This window comes from Erinaceus europaeus, chromosome 16 (assembly GCF_950295315.1).
Source record: "Erinaceus europaeus chromosome 16, mEriEur2.1, whole genome shotgun sequence".
NCBI classification, from domain to species: domain Eukaryota; kingdom Metazoa; phylum Chordata; class Mammalia; order Eulipotyphla; family Erinaceidae; genus Erinaceus; species Erinaceus europaeus.
In genome coordinates, this window is record NC_080177.1 from 57,870,238 (window position 1) to 57,890,534 (window position 20,297).

The 20,297-nt window shown below is 42.5% G+C and overlaps 1 protein-coding gene across 6 annotated transcripts in view; it reads left to right on the forward strand.

Moving 5' to 3' along the window:
* Positions 1 to 4,708: 4,708 nt before the first annotated feature.
* Positions 4,709 to 20,297, forward strand: part of EAPP (E2F associated phosphoprotein) — a 35,292-nt gene continuing 19,703 nt past the window's right edge. For all 6 annotated transcript variants that reach the window (XM_016194187.2, XM_060175189.1, XM_060175190.1 and 3 more), the window contains exons 1-4: positions 4,709 to 4,930; positions 8,519 to 8,700; positions 10,230 to 10,325; positions 13,456 to 13,573. In XM_016194187.2, the coding sequence (XP_016049673.1) occupies positions 4,857 to 4,930; positions 8,519 to 8,700; positions 10,230 to 10,325; positions 13,456 to 13,573 (470 nt within the window). In that variant the 5' untranslated portion in view covers positions 4,709 to 4,856. The remainder of the gene's footprint in view (positions 4,931 to 8,518; positions 8,701 to 10,229; positions 10,326 to 13,455; positions 13,574 to 20,297) is intronic.

The window sequence follows — 20,297 nt, forward strand, 5'->3', positions numbered from 1 at the left end:
ATGATTAATTGAGGCTGAGCCTGCAGTTTTAGCTGGCAAGGCAGTGGTGGAAGACTGCGAAGTGAATCTAAAAATTTTAGATCAAATTTTATTTTAGATTTTTTTGTGTGTGTGCGTGTGTGGTGGCTTATTTAAGCACGCATGTCGCAAGCCTCAAGGACCCAGGTCGATCCCTTGGTCCCCACCTGCAGGGGGAAAGCTTTGAGAGTGGTGAAGCAGAGCTGCAGGTATCTCTCTTTTCTTCTCTTTAAAATATATATTTTTTATGATATTTATTTTTATTGGATAGAGACAGCTAGAAATGGAGAGGAATGGGGATATAGGGAGAGAGACAGAGAGACACCACTTGTGACGCTTTCCCTCTGCAGTGGGGACTGGGGGCTTGAACCCAGCACCATGCACACTGTAACATGTGTGCTTAGCCAGGTGTGCCACCACCCATCCCCTTCTTCTTCTCTATCTCCCTCTCTCTCTTGATTTCTGGCTGTATCTATCTAATAAACGACTTTTTCTTCCTTCCTTTATTATTATTATTGTTATTTTAATTTTATTTATTTTTAATTTTTTAAAAACTATTTATTTCCTTTGTTGCCCATGTTGTTTTATTGTTGTAGTTATTATTGTTGTTGATGTCGTCATTGTTGTTGGATAGGACAGAGAGAAATGGAGAGAGGAGGGGAGACAGTGGGGGAGAGAATGACAGACACCTGCAGACCTGCTTCACTGCTTGTGAAGCGACTCCCCTGCAGTTGGGGAGCCGGGGGTTTGAACTGTGATCCTTATATTGGTCCTTGGGCTTTGTGCCACCTGTGCTTAACCTGCTGTGCTACCGCCCAACTCCCTATTTAAAAATTTGTATTGTCTTTATTTATTGGATAGAGACAGCCAGAAATCAAGAGGGAAGGGGGTGATTGAGATGGAGAGAGACAGAGAGACTCCTGCAGCCCTGCTTCACCACTCGTAAAGCTTTCCTACTGCAGGTGGGGGACAGGGGCTTGAACCCAGGTCCTTGTGCATTGTAATACATGTGCTTAACCAGGTGTGCCACTACTCAGCCCCTTTAATTTTATTTTTACCAGAGCACTGCTCAACTCTGGCTTATTATGGGGTGGGCAATTAAACCTGGGGACTTTGGAGCCTCAGGCATTAGAATGTTTTTGCATAATCATTATGGTATCTACCGTACTTCCCCCTCCTTTCTTTTCTTTTCTTTCTTTTTTTTTTTTTTTTTTTTACCAGAGCACTGTTCAGCTCTGGCTAACGGTGGTTCGGGGAATTGAACCTGGGACTTTGGAGCCTCAGGTATGAAAGTATGTTTACATAACCATTATGCTACCTACCCTCTGACTGCCTTCCTTCCTTCCTTTTTTTCTTTTCTTCCTTTCTTTCCTTCTTTCCTTTCTTCCTTCCTTCCTTTCCAGAGACAGAGAGCTCAAATGAAATCACAGCACTGAAGCTTCCTTCAGTTTAGTGGGAGTCAGTCTAGACCCTGAGTCTTGCACATGACAGAGTAACACACCGTCCAGATGACCTATGCTGCCCCTTTCCTTCCCTCCTTCATTTCTTTTTACTTTGTGTGTGTGTGTGTGTGTGTGTGTGTGTGTGTGTGCATGTGTGTGTTTACAATTGTATTTGAACAGATTTGGCTGCTCTTCATGGTTGTTTTATTTTTTTTACTCGTGTTTTTATTTTTTTAATATAGATTTTTAAAATATTTATTTTATTTATTTATTCCCTTTTGTTGCCCTTGTTGTTTTATTGTTGTAGTTATTGTTGTCACTGTTGGATAGGACAGAGAGAAGTGGAGAGAGGAGGGGAAGACAGAGAGGGGGAGAGAAAGACAGACATCTGCAGACCTGCTTCACCGCCTGTGAAACGACTCCCCTGCAGGTGGGGAGCCGGGGTTCGAACCGGGATCCTTATGCCGGTCCTTGTGCTTTGCGCCACCTGCGCTTAACCCGCTGTGCTACAGCCCGACTCCCTTATTATTATTTTTTTTGACTGCTCCAGGCTGTTTCCTTCAGATAGACACAGGGAGTAAGACAGCGGGACATCACAGCACCTGAGCTTTCTTTCGTGCTATAGCACTTCCTGTGGTGTCAGGAAATGAATCTGGGCTATGTGTGTGGCAAGATCTACTTGATATCTCTCTGGTCTGAGTTTCTATTTTTAATTAAATAATTGTTATCATCATCATCATCATCATCATTATTCCAAGAGCATTGCTCATCTCTGGTTCATAGTGGTGCAGGGTTGAACCTGGGACCTGGAGCCTCAGGCCTATGAATCTGTTTGAATAACCATTATTCTATCTCCCCTACCCCTGAATTCTTATATTTTTAAATTTTTCCTTTTTAAATTTATATTTATTTATTATCAGATAGATACAGAATTGAGAGGGGAGGTGAGATAGAGACAAGAGACTGAGACACACCTGCAGCCCTACTTTACCACTCATTAAGCTTTCCCCCGCAGGTGGGGAAAAAGGGTCTTGAACTTGGGTCCTTGCACATTGTAATGTGAGTGTTTAACCAAGTGTGCCACCACCTAGCCCCCCTGTGTTCTTATTTTTTAAAAAAAGATTTATTTATTAACATAGGCAACAAAGAGTATGAGAGAGAACTATTGTGTCACCCTGGTATATATGATGCTGGAGATCAAACTAGGAAGTGTCTCAGTCTTCCAAGGCCAATGCTTTAGCCACAGCAAAATGTTCTAGCCACCCAAATGTTCACTTCTTTTTTTTTTTTTTTTTTTTTTAAGATTTTATTTATTTTATGAGAAAGATAGGAAGAGAGAGAGAGAACCAGACATCACTCTGACACATGTGCTGCTGGGGATTGAACTTGGAACCTCATGCTTGAGAGTCCATAGCTTTATCACTGCGCCACTTTCCGGACCACAAATGTTCACTTCTTGACAACTATATGACTTATCTCCTGTTTTCCTTCCTAACCTAACTTTGCCTGCCTCATAATTAACCTTCAGGTATGCACCTGTATAAAAATCTCTTCAACAAGACTCAGGATGAAACCACATGAGCTTTCATTTGCCCAGTACTGCCTAGTACTACAGAAAGCCAACTATTTTTTTCACATCATCTTTTTCTTTCAAGAGATTTGTTTATTTAGTGGCCCAGCATGTGGCACAGTGGATCACCCAGCTCAAACCTGGGACCTCATGCTTGAAGCTTCAACACTTTGTCCTCTGTGACACTTTCCAGGCCACTGTCACCCCATCTTTAGCATGAAAGGAGAAATGCTTGGTTATTGCTGCTTGACTTGCAGGAGAGTCTGTCTCTTCTTTTGGGGTACATTTATACAGTTAGAAGGGTGAGGGGGAAGTTTGGGAAACCAGGATCTGGGGTTCAGGGTCGTCAGGGTGAACTTGAACCTGGGTCCATCAAATCTCTGTGCCTCCTGAATGATGCAGATCTTCTAAGAATTTCTCCTAAAACATATATTTTTTTAACTTTATTTTTCCCTTCCCCCCCTCCCCCAGTTTCCCATATAACAATACAACCCCCACTAGGTCCTCTGAATCCTTCTTGGACCTAAAACAGATCTTGTAACGGATATTAGCTGTTCTTCATTATTTTGAAAGGGCAAGGGAGCAAGAACTACGTGAGGGATGTGAGTCCTTGATATTGTTTTACTTTATTTGAGATAGAACTAGAGCATCATTCTGACAAATTTTCTGCTAGGGATCAAACTCAAGACTTCATGCTTGAGGGTCCAACATGACCAAGAGGGGGAGAGAGGGAGAAAGGGAGAGAGGGAGAAAATGAGAGAGAGATCACAGCACTGAAGCTTCCTTCAATGTATGGAAGGACAAGCTCAAACCTGGGTCAAGCATGTAGGAAAGCTTCACATTATCCAAGTGAACTATTTAGCAGGTTTTATTTATTTTAAAAGTTGTGTTTATATATTTATTTAGGAAAGAGGAGAGTGAAACAAGTCACTCTGGCAAATTCAATGCAGGGCAGTGAGCACTTAAAGCCCATTATGCTTTAAGGTCCAACACTTGATCCACTGCACCACCTACTGGGCCACCAGCAGGTGCTTTGTTCCCGAATTCTGTGTTATCACACAAAGTACTAGCAGAAGATGGAGAGTTACCATCTTCCTTCATCCCAATTTGTCACACCTCAGGTCACCCTTTCCCCCTAGGCTCAGACATAACTGTCCTTCTAGGGCTGTGGTTTCAAAAGCTATCTTCCCAGAGCAATCTGGCGAGTGTCCCAGGGTTCCTACTGGGTTAGGGCTTGATTATTTGACTCAAACCTGAAATTTGTGCCTCTCTCGTCTCAGTCAACACTTAAGACTGAGAAGAGACCAGAAAAATGAAAATAGCGACTTTGCAGTGGATCCGGGGTTAGAGGTCTGACCAGAGTAGAAAGAGTGAAGGGGGTAGTCAGGTGGTAAAAGGAGTCAGAGGACCTGAGGGGTGGAGACTGGGGGACGCTGGTGCCTGGCTCCCACCGCCGGGCTCTCATCCGACCCGCGCTCCAGAATCATGTTTACTTCTTCATATCACTTAGGTGACAAGAGACAAATGACTTAGAGAGACAGCCACTAAATAAAAGACAGCCTGCTACTATTTCGGAAATAAGGCGGAGGAGTCTAAGTAAACGGAAGTTACGGAAGGCAGGGGCGGGACCCTGGAGATCGGCCCCTTCTGCCAGTTCCCCTCCCACCGCACCCCGGAAGATCTTCGCGGCTGTGCTGGGAATGGGCGAGGTGCGGGCGGAAGTGGAGCAGGGGAGTCTTTTAGGCGACCGACCAGCAGCGTAAACACACCAGCGTCTAGACAGATGTCCTCCGGGCGGTAGGCGCTGTCGCAGCCTCTCGGCCACCATGAATCCTCTGCAGAATGACGATGACCCCTATGCAGTTGAAGAGCCTAGCGACGAGGAGCCGGCTCTGAGCAGGTGAGCCCCAGAGTCCTCCTGAGCCTGGAGGCCTTGCCTCCTGAGCTCTCCGCTGCCTTGTCGGCCTTAGGGGCCGCCGCGGCCCGCCGCCTCGGGAGAGGGACTTCCGGGGAGGCGGGGTCTGGGGGCGGGGCCACACCTGCGGGGAAGGCGGTGTTTTGGGGTCCCCAGCAAATTTTCTTTCTTTTTCTTTTATTGGGGATTTAATGGTTTACAGTCCAATAGGTTGTACATGCGTAACATTTCTCAGTTTTCCACATAACAGCTCAACCCCCACTAGGTCCTCCTCTGCCATCATGTTCCAGGACCTGAGTCTTTTAATTTGGTGTAATACACCAAACCCAGTCCAAGTTCTGCTTAGTGTTTTCCCTTCTGTTATTTCTCAACTTCTGTGAGTGGGATCTTCCCATATCCAGCCTTCTCTTTCTGACTTATCTCACATAAAATGATTCCTTCAAGTTTCATCCAAGATGAGGTGAAGAAGGTGAATTTTCAAACACCTAGAGCTCAAATTGCGCCTTTGCTTAGCAGTGGCCAAAGGTGAGTCGTGTGTCCTGGGTTCTGTGTAGAAAGGAGATCTGTTGCGATCTGTTGGAAGTCTGCTCTCAGCACTGGGCTCCTCTCTTGTCCCTGCCTCCTCCCCTCCTTAGGGGATGCGAGCGCTTGGCGGTCCAGTGGTGCTTGAGTGCTTCACAGATTATTATTATTTTCTTTGGTTATTATTATTATTAAAAAATTTTATTCCCTTTTGTTGCCCTTGTTGTTTTGATTGTTGTGTAGTTATTATTGTTGTTGTTATTGTTGTCGTCATTGTTGGATAGGGCAGAGAGAAATGGAGAGAGGAGGGGAAGACAGAGGGGGAGAGAAAGACACCTGCAGACCTGCTTCACCGCCTGTGAAGCGACTCCCCTGCAGGTGGGGAGCCAGGGGCTCGAACCGGGATCTTTAAGCCGGTCCTGGGCTTTGCCACCTGCGCTACTGCCCGACTCCCAGATTATTATTATTTTTAAAAAATAAATGTAAGTACCATGTCGGGAGATTCACAGAACATACTATGAAATGACAGTCTTGAACACTTAACTATCATAATCAGAAAGAACGTATCATTTAACTTTTTTTTTTCTTCAGAGAGGAGACACCATAACAGGGAAACCCAAAGCTTCCTCCAGTGCCCTGTGGGCTAGACTGGAACCTATGTCCCTCACATAGCAAAGCAACAAATTGAGGGAGCTGTTTTGCTACTAGTCCAACAGATTTTTAAAAAATCTTGTTATATATTATGTCTAGACTAAAGAGGCTGATTTTTAAATTTTCTTTTAGCAGTTTACAAAAATTATAAAATAACAGGGTTACAATTCCACACCAGTCTCACCACCAGAGATCTGTGTCCCCACTCCCTCCACTGGAAACTGCAGTGGTTCTCCCAAGACCATAGATATGGGTTAACTATGGTTTCTATGTCTGTTTGTCTTATCTAATTTTTGGCCATTTTTTCTATGGTCCTGCCCTCTCTTCGTAAGTCACATCTACACTTATTTCTACTTCTGAATGCCCTTCCTCTTCCTCTTCCTCCTCTCTCTGGGTTCTTATGGAGTTGGAGTTCAAAGCCCTCTGGTCATCTTCCCCTAACATTTCTCCCCCTCTGAGGGTATGGACCAGAATTCTTTTTGGGATGCAGAAGGTAGGAGTTCTGACTTTTGTATTTACTTCTCCACTGCACATGGGCATTGGCAGGTTGATCCATACCCTCAGCCTATTTCTGTCTTTCCCTAGCAGGGTAGGGCTCTGGAGTGGTGAGGTTCCAGGAAGCATTGGTGAGGTCTTCTGCCCAGGGAGGTCAGGATGGAATTGTAGTAGCATCTATAACTTGATGGCTTAAAGGGAGGACAAAATGTTTAATAAAGAGAAATCCAAAAGTAGGAAGAGAACAGATGAGAATAGGGACTTTAGATTGTAAGAAGCTAGGAAGTCTTATTTTAGGTATGTACCGAGGGCCCGTGACTTCAGTCACTTTTACTTGAGCTTGATAGCTAACATGGAGGTGGACTAGAAAATATTGTCAGAGCTGGGAATAAAACCAGAAAGCTGGATTAGTGCAGAGAGTAGCTCTGAAATTTGAAGAAAATATATAATTACAATGAACTGTTTACCACATCAATCTGACTCAGGACCCATATATATATATTCATATTTAGCACAGGAGCCTATATAGCCCTCTTAGTCTGAGCTCTGAGTCCATGGTCACAGCTGGAAACATTCTAGGCTGTACTCATTTCGAGAACCATCTTCCTTGAGTGGTAGAGTAGGATGACCCAGCCTCCCTTTGGAAAGTAGGGCAATCCGTGTTGTTGCTACTTTATAGTGAGGGCAAGGTCCTGGAGAAGCCCATATAGGGCTTATGATGATATTCCTGATGGAAGTGACCAGTGATGGTGAAGAGAGGGATCTATTAGAAGTCTAGGCCCATCATATCTATGTGGGAATCCAAGGATTCCCTGACTAGAGCCCCAGATGATGGGGTAGCCTGGTAGTGACCAAAAAGGCCATCATTAAGTGAGCACTTTCTTTATCTGATAAGCTTGGACTTTCAGTTAAAATGTTGAGTGTCATTTGTTGTATAATTTTATTTTCTTTTTAAAATCTTTTTTTTTAAATTTTATTTATTTATTCCCTTTTGTTGCCCTTGTTGTTTTATTGTTGTAGTTATTGTTGTTGTCATTGTTGGATAGGACAGAGAGAAATGGAGAGAGGAGGGGAAGACAGAGAGGAGGAGAGAAAGATAGACACCTGCAGACCTGCTTCACCACCTGTGAAGTGACTCCCCTGCAGGTGGGGAGCCGGGGTTCCAACCGGGACCCTTATGCCGGTCCTTGTGCTTTGTGCCACCTGCGCTTAACCCGCTGCGCTACAGCCCGACTCCCTAAAATCTTTTATTTACAGGAGTCAGGCTGTAGCGCAGCGGGTTAAACGCAGGTGGTGCAAAGCGCAAGGACCTGTGCAAGGATCCTGGTTCAAGCCCCCAGCTCCCCACCTGTAGGGGAGTCACTTCACAAGCGGTGAAGCAGGTCTGCAGGTGTCTCTCTTTCTCTCCCCCTCTCTGTCTTCCCCTCCCCTCTCCATTTCTCTCTGTCCTATCCAACAACAACGACATCAATGATGACTACAACAATAAAACAGCAAGGGCAACAAAAGGGAGTAAATAAATAATAATAAAAAATATTTTTAAAAATCTTTTATTTACTTATTTTTGGATAGAGATAGAGAAAAACAGAGGGGAGGGGGAGCTAGGGAAAGAGACAGAGATACCTGCAGCCCTATTTTACCACTCATGAAGCTTTCACCCTGCAGGTGGGACTAGGGGCTTCCTGAGTCTGGGTCCTTGTGTATTGTAATGTGTGCACTTAATCAGGTGCACCACTGCCTGTCCCCCTATGATTTTATTTTTTACGAGAGCACTGCACAACTCTGATTTAGGATAGTGCTGGGGATTGGACCTGGGCAATTAGCCTCAGGCATGAAAGTCTGTTGCATAACTACTGTGATATCTCCCTGGCCCAGTATTCATAGTCTTTATGATTTATTTACTAGTTCTGAAGATGAAGTGGATATACTTCTACATGGAACACCTGACCAAAAACGAAAACTAATTAGGGAATGTCTTACTGGTGAAAGTGAATCATCTAGTGAAGATGAGTTTGAAAAAGAGATGGAAGCTGAATTAAACTCTACTATAAAAACAATGGAAAACAAGTTAACCTCTCTGAAAACAGGTAAACTTTAATTTTTAAGTTAATTGGACAAAAACGTTATTTGTGCTTTCTTTTTTCCCTGCATTTTCACTCGTTGCCTCATAAACATTTATTAAATGTTTGGAAGCCTGAGCCATACTATTATTGTTATCTCTGGGGCTTTACCTTTCTTGGCTAATATTTTCAGATAGAGAGGGAGGAAGAGACAATAGCACCAAAGCTGAGTATTTTGGATAACCACCAAGTTATTTTCATGTCCCTCCTTCCCTGCATGCTTATAGTATTATTTTTAATTAATTAGTTAATTTATTTTCCCTTCTGTTTCCCTTGTTTTTTATTGTTGTTGTAGTTATTGTTGTTGTTATTGATGTTGTCGTTGTTTGATAGGACTGAGAGAAATGGAGGGAGGAGGGGAAGACAGAGAGGGGGAGAGAAAGATAGACACCTGCAGACCTGCTTCACTGCCTATGAAGTGACTCCCCTGCAGGTGGGGAGCCGGAGCTCTAACCGGGATCCTTACGCAGGTCCTTTTGCCACATGTGCTTAACCTGCTGTGCTACCACCGGATGCCCAGTCTTTTCTTTCTTTTTTTCAATTTAACAGAGCATTGTTTAGCTCTGGTGTATAGTCCTGCTAGGGAATGAACCTTGGACTCTGGAGCCTCAGGCATGAGAGTCTCTGTGTTTTTTTTTTTTGCCTCCAGGGTTATTGCTGGGGCTTGGTGCCTGCACTACGAATCCACTGCTCCTGGAGGCCATTTTTTCCCTTTTTTTTTTTTTTTTTTGCCCTTGTTGTTTTATCTTAGTTGTGGTTATTATTGTTGTTATTGATGTTGTTGTTTTTTGATAGAACAGAGAGAAATGGAGAGAGGAAGGGAAGACAGAGAGTGGGTGAGAAAGACACCTGCAGACCTGCTTTACCTCCTGTGAAGTGACTTCCCTATGGGTGGGGAGCCAGGAGCTCTAACCAGTATCCTTGTTCTGGTCCTTGTGCTGCGTGCCATGTGCACTTAACCCTCTGCGCTACCGCCCGACTACCTGTATATAGTTTTCTTATCCTCTTTTCTATAAAGTCCCTTAACACTAAATACTTATTTCATTTAGCCACGGTATTTGGAGCATAGTATTACATATATTGGTGGTTATTTAGTTAGATTTGTGGGAAGGTAGAGAGACTAATTTAGTTTTTTTTTTTTAAGAGTTTATTTATTAATGAGAAAGGAGGAGGGAGAGAAAGAACCAGATATCACTCTGGCACATTTGCTGCCAGGGATTGAACTTGGGACCTCTTGCTTTTAGTGTCCAATGCTTTATCCACTGCACCATTTCCCAGACCACAGAGACTTAATTTCATTTTGTCATGAATTAGAATATTTGATCAAAGAAGGACAGGAGGGTACAGAAATCCAGTAAGTCATTGATATGAAATATTTTTCTATAGATATCAGAAATGAGTTGATATTATTTCAGAGTGATAATAGAGTATCTGAGAGTTTTTCCTCTTGTGATTTATGTGTGATTTTAATCAGTAGACTTTTATGCTACAAATAGGATCTTCCTCTGGAAGTGGAAAAGTTGGAACAGCTCTGACAAAGTACTATGATGATATATATTTTGATTCTGATTCTGAAGATGAAGACAAAGCAAGTAAGTATCTTGTTCATCAGGGTCCGTAGTTACATTTTATGAAAAGGGATTACCTAGAAAGTATTTTGATTTAGTATTTCTTTTTTTTATTATTTTTTTATTTTTTTTTTATTTAAGAAAGGATTAATTAACAAAACCATAGGGTAGGAGGGGTACAACTCCACACAATTCCCACCACCCAATATCCATATCCCACCCCCTCCCCTGATAGCTTTCCCATTCTCTATCCCTCTGGGAGCATGGACCCAGGGTCATTGTGGGTTGCAGAAGGTAGAAGGTCTGGCTTCTGTAATTGCTTCCCCGTAGTATTTCTTTTATGAGTTTTATTCTATTTATTTATTTTATTTTTCCCTTTTGTTGCCCTTGTTGTTTTTCTTTTATTGTTGTTGATGATGTCGTTATTAGGACAGAATGAAATGGAGAGAGAGAGAAAGATAGACACCTGAAGACCTGCTTCACCACCTGTGAAGTGATTCCCCTGCAGGTGGGGAGCTGGGGGCTCCAACCGGGATCCTTATTCTGGTCCTTGCGCTTTGCACCATGTGCGCTTAACCCGCTGCGCTACCTCCCGACTCCCGAGTTTTATTCTTTAAAGAATTGCAGGCTAGTGATATGAAAACAAAGGCAAGATTGCTGAGCTGAAATAGATGGGAATTAGTATCTTGTGTTTGAGGCTCTGAGATCCCAGATGTGACCCTTGGTATTACCATAAGCCAGTGCTGGTGAGAAGAAAAATGATGAGGGTGTGCACGTAGAAAGTTGTGTGGCCTCTAGCTGGACAGGAGAGGCATACCTAGAGTGAGGAGAATCTGTGTAGCTCAGCACCTCCTTCCTCAGGGCTTCTGACTTTCCCCCTTTTCCAGAAATCTTAGAGCAGCACCGGCAGATACTTTCTTTTTTTTCCCTTTTATTTATTTATTTATTTATTTATTTATTTATTTATTTATTTTTAATATTTATTTAATTTATTTATTTCCTTTTGTTGCCCTTGTTGTTTTATTGTTGTAGTTATTATTGTTGTTGTCGTTGTAGGATAGGACAGAGAGAAATGGAGGGAGGAGGGGAAGACAGAGAGGAGGAGAGAAAGATAGACACCTGCAGACCTGCTTCACCGCCTGTGAAGCGACTGCCCTGCAGGTGGGGAGCCGGGGTTTGAACCGGGATCCTTATGCCGGTCCTTGTGCTTTGCGCCACCTGCGCTTAACCCACTGCGCTACAGCCCGATTCCCAGGCAGATACTTTCTATGTCTTCATCTTTCTGCAGACTTTTCCCTAACTTTAAAAAAAAAATTAAAATATTTATTTTCCTTTTTGTTGCCCTTGTTTTTTTTATTGTTGTTGTAGTTATTGTTATTGTTGTCATTATTGATGTCATCATTGTTGGATAGGACAGAGAGAAATGGAGAGAGGAGGGGAAGACAGAGACGGGGAGAGAAAGATAGACACCTGCAGACCTGCTTCACCGCCTGGGAAGCGACTCCCCTGCAGGTGGGAAGCTGGGGGCTCGAACCCGGATCCTTATGCTGGTCCTTGAGCTTTGTGCCATGTTCGATTAAACCGCTGTGCTACAGCCCGATTCCCTTAACTTTTTTCCCTCAGCTTTTCTGTTCTTTAGAATTCATTTTATAACATAAAAAGTATAAAATATGGGCAAAGGTAAACATGACAATAGTTGAAACTAATTTAATTCACTTCATAATTAGACTAAACTACATGTGGAATTTATGTAGAGAAAAAATTTCATATTTTTATATGTTATTACTTAAGTATTGACCTACTCAAGTATATTAAAAAAAAAGTCTAGTGTGGGGGCTGGGCAGTGACCTTGTTGAGTGTACACATTATAGTGTACAAGGATCAGGATCAAGCCCCTTCTCCCTCCCTACCTGTACAGAGGACACTTCACAGCAATGAAGCAAGTCTGCAGGTGTCCGTTTTTTTCTCCCTTCTCTCTAACTCCTTCTCTTTGTCCTATCAAAATGAAATAAAAAAAAAAAAAAGGTCTTGGGAGTGATAGATTCATAATGTTGGCATTGAGCCTTGGTGATAATCCAGGTGACAATAAAAACAAACAAATATATAAGCAAAAAAATAAATGGGAGCTTAAGGGAGAATTTAGAAATCAGAATAGTTCTTAACTTGCTTAGTGAGACTTAATTCTCACTAAGTTGTTAAGCTACCCATTGCTAGTGAAGAAATAAGTTTTTAAAATTATTTTTTAACTTTATTTATTTATTATTGGATAGAGACAGAGAGAAATTGAGGGGAAGGGAAGATAGAGAGGGAGAGAGACAGAGAGATACCTGCAGCCCTGCTTCACCACTCGTGAAGCTTTCCCCCTGCAGGTGGGGACCAGGGGCTTGAACCTGGGTCTTTGCGCACTGTAGTGTGTGTGTGCTTAACCAGGTGTGCCACCTCTTGGCCCCTGAAGAAATAATTTTTGATTCCTCTGTCATCTTTATTTCATTTTATTTTTTTGTTAATTGGATAAGAACTTTTATTTGGATGACTAGTTAAAACATTTTAAAATTATTTTAAATAGAGCACTGTTCTTCTCTGGCTTATGGTGCTATTAAGGATTGAACCTGGGATATGGGAGCCTCAGGCATGAAAGTCTTTTTGTATTACCATTTTGCTATCTCCCTAACACCAAGTTAAGCATTTTTAAAGGGAAAAAACAGAAAAAAATATGAGACTTAGGAGTGGGCTTCTTCACTGTGTATATATATATATATGTATATATATATATATATATATATATATAGTTTTTTAAAATATTTATTTCCTTTTTGTTGCCCTTGTTGTTTTTATTGTTGTTGTAGTTACTATTGTTGTTGATGTCATTGTTGTTGGATAGGACAGAGAGATACGGAGAGAGGAGGGGAAGACAGAGAGGGGGAGAGAAAGATAGACACCAGCAGACCTGCTTTACCGCCTGTGAAGCGACTCCCCTGTAGGTGGGGAGCTGGGGGCTTGAACTGGGATCCTTATGCCTGTCCCTGTCCCTGCACTTTGCACCTCATGCGCTTAATCCACTGCGCTACCGCCCGACTCCTTCTTCACTGTATATTAAGAAAATGTGAAGTTAACATGTGATGCTTGACCATATCTTTAACATTTTTAAAATTAGCAAAGGTGACCAAGAAAAAAAAGAAGCAGCAACGCAGGATTCCAACAAATGATGAATTATTATATGATCCTGAAAAGGATAACAGAGATCAGGCCTGGGTTGATGCACAGAGAAGAGGGTAAGAGCTTTACTTTTAATACTTCTTTTTGTTTGTTTGTGTCGGGTTGTGTCCTGGGGGAGAGAACTCGACCGAGCCAACCTGGGCTGTTGCTTACTCAGGGACGACACAGGAGAGGAACCAGGAATTTGTGGCTGAGTGGGAACGCAATGCCTCTATTGATCAGAGAAAAATGCCTTTATATCTTCTGAAACGGAAGTGGCAGGTTGGAAAAGGAAATGGCTAGGAGAGTGGGTGGAGAGAAAAAAATGAGCAAAGGTAGCAAGCTTCCATCTAACCAGTTAGAGATTAAACCAATGCCCTGCAGGCAGGGCGGGTCTCAGGCAAAACAATGATTATGTAAATAGACCACAGCATCGAGCAATGCAGCATGGAGCAGGGGGGAGCTGGCGTAATGCCCAACAGTTTGTTTTTATTTATTTATTATTGGACAGAAACAGAGAGGGATTGAGAGGGAAGGGGAGACAGAGAGGGAGAGAGACAGAGATACCTGCAGCCCAGCTCTACTGCTCTTGAAGCTGTCCCTTTTGCAGGTGGGGACCAGGAGCTTGAACACTGCAGTGTGTGCACTTAACAAGGTATGCCACTGCCTGGCCCCAGTACTTCTTTTTTAATATGACATATATTTATTGGCTAGAGACAGGGAAATTATGAGGGAAAGGGGAGATAGAGATGGAGAAAGGAAAGAGAGGCACCTGCACCATTACTTCACTGCTTGTGTAGCTTTCCCCCTGTAGGTGCAGACCAAAGACTTGAACCTGGAAGTTTGGGCATTATAACATGTCTGCTCTACTGCATGCACTACCACCTTGCCCTTGAATTTTACTATTTTAAATCTTTAGAAAATAAAGATTTAGAAAATAAAGGGCTGGGGGGAGTCGGGCTGTAGCGCAGCGGGATAAGCGCAGGTGGCGCAAAGCACAAGGACCGGCATAAGGATCCCGGTTCAAACCCCGGCTCCCCACCTGCAGGGCAGTCGCTTCACAAGCGATGAAGCAGGTCTGCAGGTGTCTATCTTTCTCTCCTCCTCTCTGTCTTCCCCTCCTCTCTCCATTTCTCTCTGTCCTATCCTACAACGACAACAACAATAATAACTACAACAATAAAACAACAAGGGCAACAAAAGGGAATAAATAAATAAAATAAATATTAAAAAAAAAAGAAAATAGGGCTGGGGAGACAGCATAACGGTTATGCAAAGGAATTTCATGCCTGCAGCTTCATGTTCTTCAAATCCCCAGTGCCACCATAAGCCAGAGCTGAGCAGTACTCTAGTGTTTCTGTGTCTTTCTCTCTGTACCTACTCATTAAAATAAAATAAATAAAAATATATTTTAAAAAATCTTTAGAAAATAATGACTAAAAGGTGATTTTAAATACGTTTTATATTTTGTATACCCGTTGAATAGTTTACTTAGAAAATAAGCAAATTTAAGTCAGAAAATTACTTGATAAAAACAAAAAGGGAGTTGGGTGGTAGCGCAATTGGTTAAGCGTGCGTGACGCGAAGCACAGGGACCAATGTAAGGATCCTGGTTCAAGCTTCTGGCTCCCCACCTGCAGGGCAGTTGCTTCATAGGCGGTGAAGCAGGTCTGCAGGTGTCTGTCTTTCTCCCCCTCTCTGTCTTCCCCTCCTCTCTCCATTTCTCTCTGTCCTATCCAACAATAACAACAATAATAACTACAACAATAAAACAACAAGGGCAACAAAAGGGAATAAATAAATATAAAAAAAATTTTAAAAAAAAAGAGGGAGAAATAGGCAAATGCAGCACTGCTTCACCACTCATGAAGTTTCCTCCCTGTGGGTGGGGACCAGGCTTGTGTTCTTGAGCATGGTAACACGTGCATTCAAGCAGGTATGCCACCACCCACCCCTACTGTTATTCCTTTAAAGACAGAGACTGAAAAGGCAGAGAGAATGAGAAAGAGATCACAGCACCAAAGCTGCCTTCAATATGATAGGGGAAGGCTTAAACTAAATCTTGAAAATAGCTGATTTTAGAGCCAGAAAGATAGTTCATCAGATAAGGTTCATGTTTTTGTCACACATACAGCCCAGGTTTGAGCCCTGGCACCACATGGCTGTGCTACAGCAGCAAAGGAAGCTTGCTGAGCTCTCTCTACCATATGTACCAGCTCTCTCTGACATATACGTACACACACACTCACTCCCTCACTCACTCATGCTCCCTCCCCTCTCTGTTATATATGGGCACTATATATAATACCTATTCTTTATCTTCATGAATGCTTCTTCTGAAATTAATTTAAAACTATGCTTATTTGAGTGGGGGCTAGATAGCATAATGGTTATGGAAAGAAACTCTCAGGCCTGATGCTCCAAGGTCCCAGGTTCAGTCCCCTGTACCACCATAAACCAGAGCTGAGCAGTGCTCTGGGAATGGGGGGAGGTGGGATATATAAACATATACACATACACATACATATACATACACAGAGAGACATATATATGCTTATTTGAGAAAAGTCATTTTTGTTCCTGAAATTGAAATTTTGACAAAAGAAGCTTGTATTTAAAAGGTTTTTTTTATCTTTTTATTTATTTTCCCTTTTGTTGCCCTTGTTTTTTATTGTTGTTGTAGTTATTTTTGTTGTTGTTATTGATGTCGTTGTTGTCGTTAGAGAGAAATGGAGAGAGATGGGGAAGGCAGAGAGGGAGAGAGAAAGATATATACCTGCAGACCTGCTTCATCGCCTGTGAAGCGACTTCCCTGCAGGTGGGGAGCCAGAGACTTGAACCAGGATCCTTATGCCGGTCCTTGTGCTTTGTGCCACCTGCTCTTAACCCACTGCGCTACTGCCTGACTCCCTTCTCCCTCTTTTTATCCCCACTCTCCCACCTTAATTTCTCTGTGTCTTATCAGATAAAAAAGAGAGAAAGAGAAATGGCTACTGGGAGTGGTGGATTCATCCGGCAGATACCAAGTCCTGGTGATAACCTAGGTGCCAAATAGACAAACAAAAACAACAAAAATAAAGATTTATTTAAGACTGGTGAGGTAGCACCATTTCTTTCAGTTTACTGTTGGATTTCTTTATTTATATTCTTGTCACCAGTGTTATCGCTGGGTCTCAGTGCCTACACAGTGAATCCCCTGCTTCTGGCAACCATTTCCCCCCCTCCCTTCCCCTCTCCTTTTCTCTTTCTTTTTTACTTGCTAAGGCATAGAAGAATTGAGAGAATATAGTGAGATGGAGAGGGAGAGAAAAAGACACCTGCAGACCTACTTCACTGCTTATGAAACTTCCCTCCAGTCTGTGGGGAGCAGGGGCTTGAACCCAGATCTGCTTAATTGGTTGTACCACTGCCTGGCCTCCCACTATTGGATTTAATTTAATTTATTTTTTTTTTTGTTTAGCCACTAGGGTGCCACCATTTCTTCCAAGATCAGACATGTTCATGGTGGTTTGGCTGTAGACGAGTCCACCATTTCTGTTGGATTTTTTTTTTTTCTTTTAAGATAGAATGAGAGGAGAGGGGAGGAGGGGGAGAGAGAGGGGGAGATAGAGGAGAGGAGAGAGAGATTGAGAGATCGAGAGAGAGATCTGTAGCACTTCACCACTAGTGAAATTTCTCCCCTGCAGGTAGGGTCCTCATGCCTGGTAATGTGTGTGCCACTGTCCAGCCCTGACTGTTGGACTCCTTTTTTCTTTTAATTATGTATTAATTTAATTTGATAGAACAGAAATTGAGACTAGAAGAGGACACACACACACACACACACACACACACACACACACTATTTCACTACTAGTTAAGCTTTCCTTCTGCAAGTGGGGACTGGGTGCTTGAACCTGGGTCCTTGTGTACGGTAATGTGTGCATAGCCAACTGCGATATCACTCAGTCTGCTGGATTTCTTTTTCTTTTTTTTCCCCTAGTACACTACTCAGTTTACGAAGGTGCAGATTAAAACTGAAAGCTCGGGAGTCGGGGGGTAGCGCAGCGGGTTAAGCGCACGTGGCACAAACACAAGGACCGCACAAGGATTTCAGTTTGAGCCCCCGGCTCCCCACCTGCAGCGCAGTCATTTCACAGTTGGTGAAGCAGGTCTGCAGGTGTCTATCTTTCTTTCCCCCTTTCTGTCTTCCCCTCCTCTCTCCATTTCTCTCTGTCCTGTCTAACACCGACGGCATCAGTAACAACAATAACTACAACAATAAAACAAACGCAATAGAAAGGAATAAATAAATAAATAAAACTGAAAGCTCAGAGCCTTAGGCATTACAGTGATTCTGTGTATCCAGTATGCTGTCTCCCCAGCCCATAGACTGTTGAATTTCTTTAATAAAAATTTTCTGATAAATTATTCAATATGAAGTGAGCATTTTCAGTGATATTGGAATAGTTCAAGGATTTTATAATATTTTGATTTTGGTAACAAAGTTTGTTAATAAAGTCAGTTAAATTTTTTTATTTACTTATTTATTTTATCAAAGCACTGCTCAGTTCTAGTTTATGGTAGTGCTGAGAATTGAATTTGGGACTTTGAAGCTTCAGGCATGAGAGTCCTTTTGCATAACCATTATGCTATCTTCCTTGCCTTCAGATGAATGTATTTTTATTGTTGCATAATTTTGAAAAAAGTAACATTTAGTGACTTACATTCCTGTATAAGTACCGCGTGCTAACCGATTGTGCCACTGGAGCTCCATGACTCCGCGTGCTAACCGATTGCACCACTGGAGCTCCATGACTTACATTCCTATATAAAACAGTAATTGCATTTTTTCTTCTTAGATATTCAATACTTACTGCATGTTAAAAGAATAAAACTCCAGATACATTGAGTTAAATAAGATGTTATTAAAATAAAAATAAATATGGGGCCAGGTGGTGGCACACCCAGTTGAGTGCACGTTACAGAGTGCAATGACCTTGGGTTCAAACCCTCAGTCCCTGCCTACATGCAGGGGAAAAGCTTCACAAGTGGTGAAGCAGTGCTATAGGGGTCTCTCTCTCTCTTTAATTTTATTAGTAATTTTACATTAATTTACAAAATTACATGTCAACAGGGGTATAATTATACACTATTTCCACCACAAGAGTTCTGAATCTCCAGTCCTTCCATTGCATGCCACAGCAGTTCTCCTAAGGTTGCAGATATGAGTTAACTATCATCTCTACAGCAGTCTACATTTGTACGTAATTGCCCCCTTTTCCATCCAGGCCCAGTCCTCTTCCCCTCCATGTCACTCATGATCCTAGCATTATATCCAAATGTCCTTCCCTTCTTCCTCCTTTCTCTCTGGGTGCTGATGGAGCTGGAGTTCAGAACCCTCTTACCCTCTTCCTCCTATCACTTTTGCCTCACTGGAAGTATGGATCAAAATTGTTTTGGGGTTGCAGAGGGTAGGAGTTCTGGCTTCTGTAATTGCTTCTGTACTGGACATGGGATTTGGCAAGTCAATCCATACCTCCAGTCTGTTTCTCTCTTTTCCTAGTGGGGTAGAGCTCAGGAGAGGTCAGGTTCCAGGACACATTGGTTATTGCATGAACACGTAGACCCATTTAATTTAAGATTAAACCAATAAGGGATTTATTTAGAAAGTCACAATAATCATGAATAAATGATTCTAGTGGAGCTCCAGTAACGCAATCGGTTAGCGTGCGGTACTTATACAGAAATGATTCTAGTTAAGATAACAGGCAGTCTAAAATCTGCAATCAAATCACCCAAGACCACCCTGTGTGAGGATAAGTCCGAAATCCACACCAACAGGAGCGTGCTGTGGTGAAGGTGACTCAGCCAAGAGGTGCTGCACGCTGCTCTGAGCCCCTCCTTTTATGCATTCCCCTCATTGTGTCCTCCTCAGGCTGATGGTGCGTCACTCATATGCTAATAGTCCCAAACTCCTGTTGGGGTCACAACAATTGGTGAGGTTGTCTGCCCAGAGAAGTCAGGGTGGAATCATGGTCATGTCTGCAACTTGGTGTCTGAAAGGCGGCAGGACATAAAGTAAGACAAAATGGTTAATGAACAGGAACCAAAAAATAGGATCAGAACAGCTGATAAAGATTAGGGATCTTAGGGTGGAAGAAAGCTCGGAAATCAATTTTTGGTATGTTTCTAGGGGTCTATGACTATGGTAGTTTTTGGTTGAGTTTGATAGCTAAGATGAAGTTGGATAAAAATATTGTCTGAGAAAATGGTGTCAGAGTACAGAAAAGAGCTAGAAAGTTGGACTAGGACAGAGAGTAGCTTCCATTCTTGAAAAAATTTTATGGATAAAATTAACGATCTACGTCTATCTGACCCAGGGCATATATATATATATACATACACGTGGAGCAAAGCACAAGGACTGGCGTAAGGATCCCAGTTTGAGCCCCTGGCTCCCCACCTCACAAGTGGTGAAACAGGTCTGCAGGCGTCTATCTTTCTCTCCCCCTCTCTATCTTCCCCTCCTCTCGCCATTTCTCTCTGTCCTATTCAACAATGACGACATTAGTAACTACAACAATAAAACAACAAGGACAACAAAAGGGAATAAATATTTTTTAAAAAAGATTAAGAACTATATTCATCTATATATTTCTTAATTAAAGAAAGCCACCATGTCAATCTGGCATATGTTAAGCTGGGGAGCAAGTTCTGCATTATACCAGAGTCATCTTTGCGGGGGCCCAGCCCCAGCCAAGTTATTAGGGTCCCTGAAGGAGAGGGGAGTCAGCGGATGAATCAAGTGAGTGACATGTC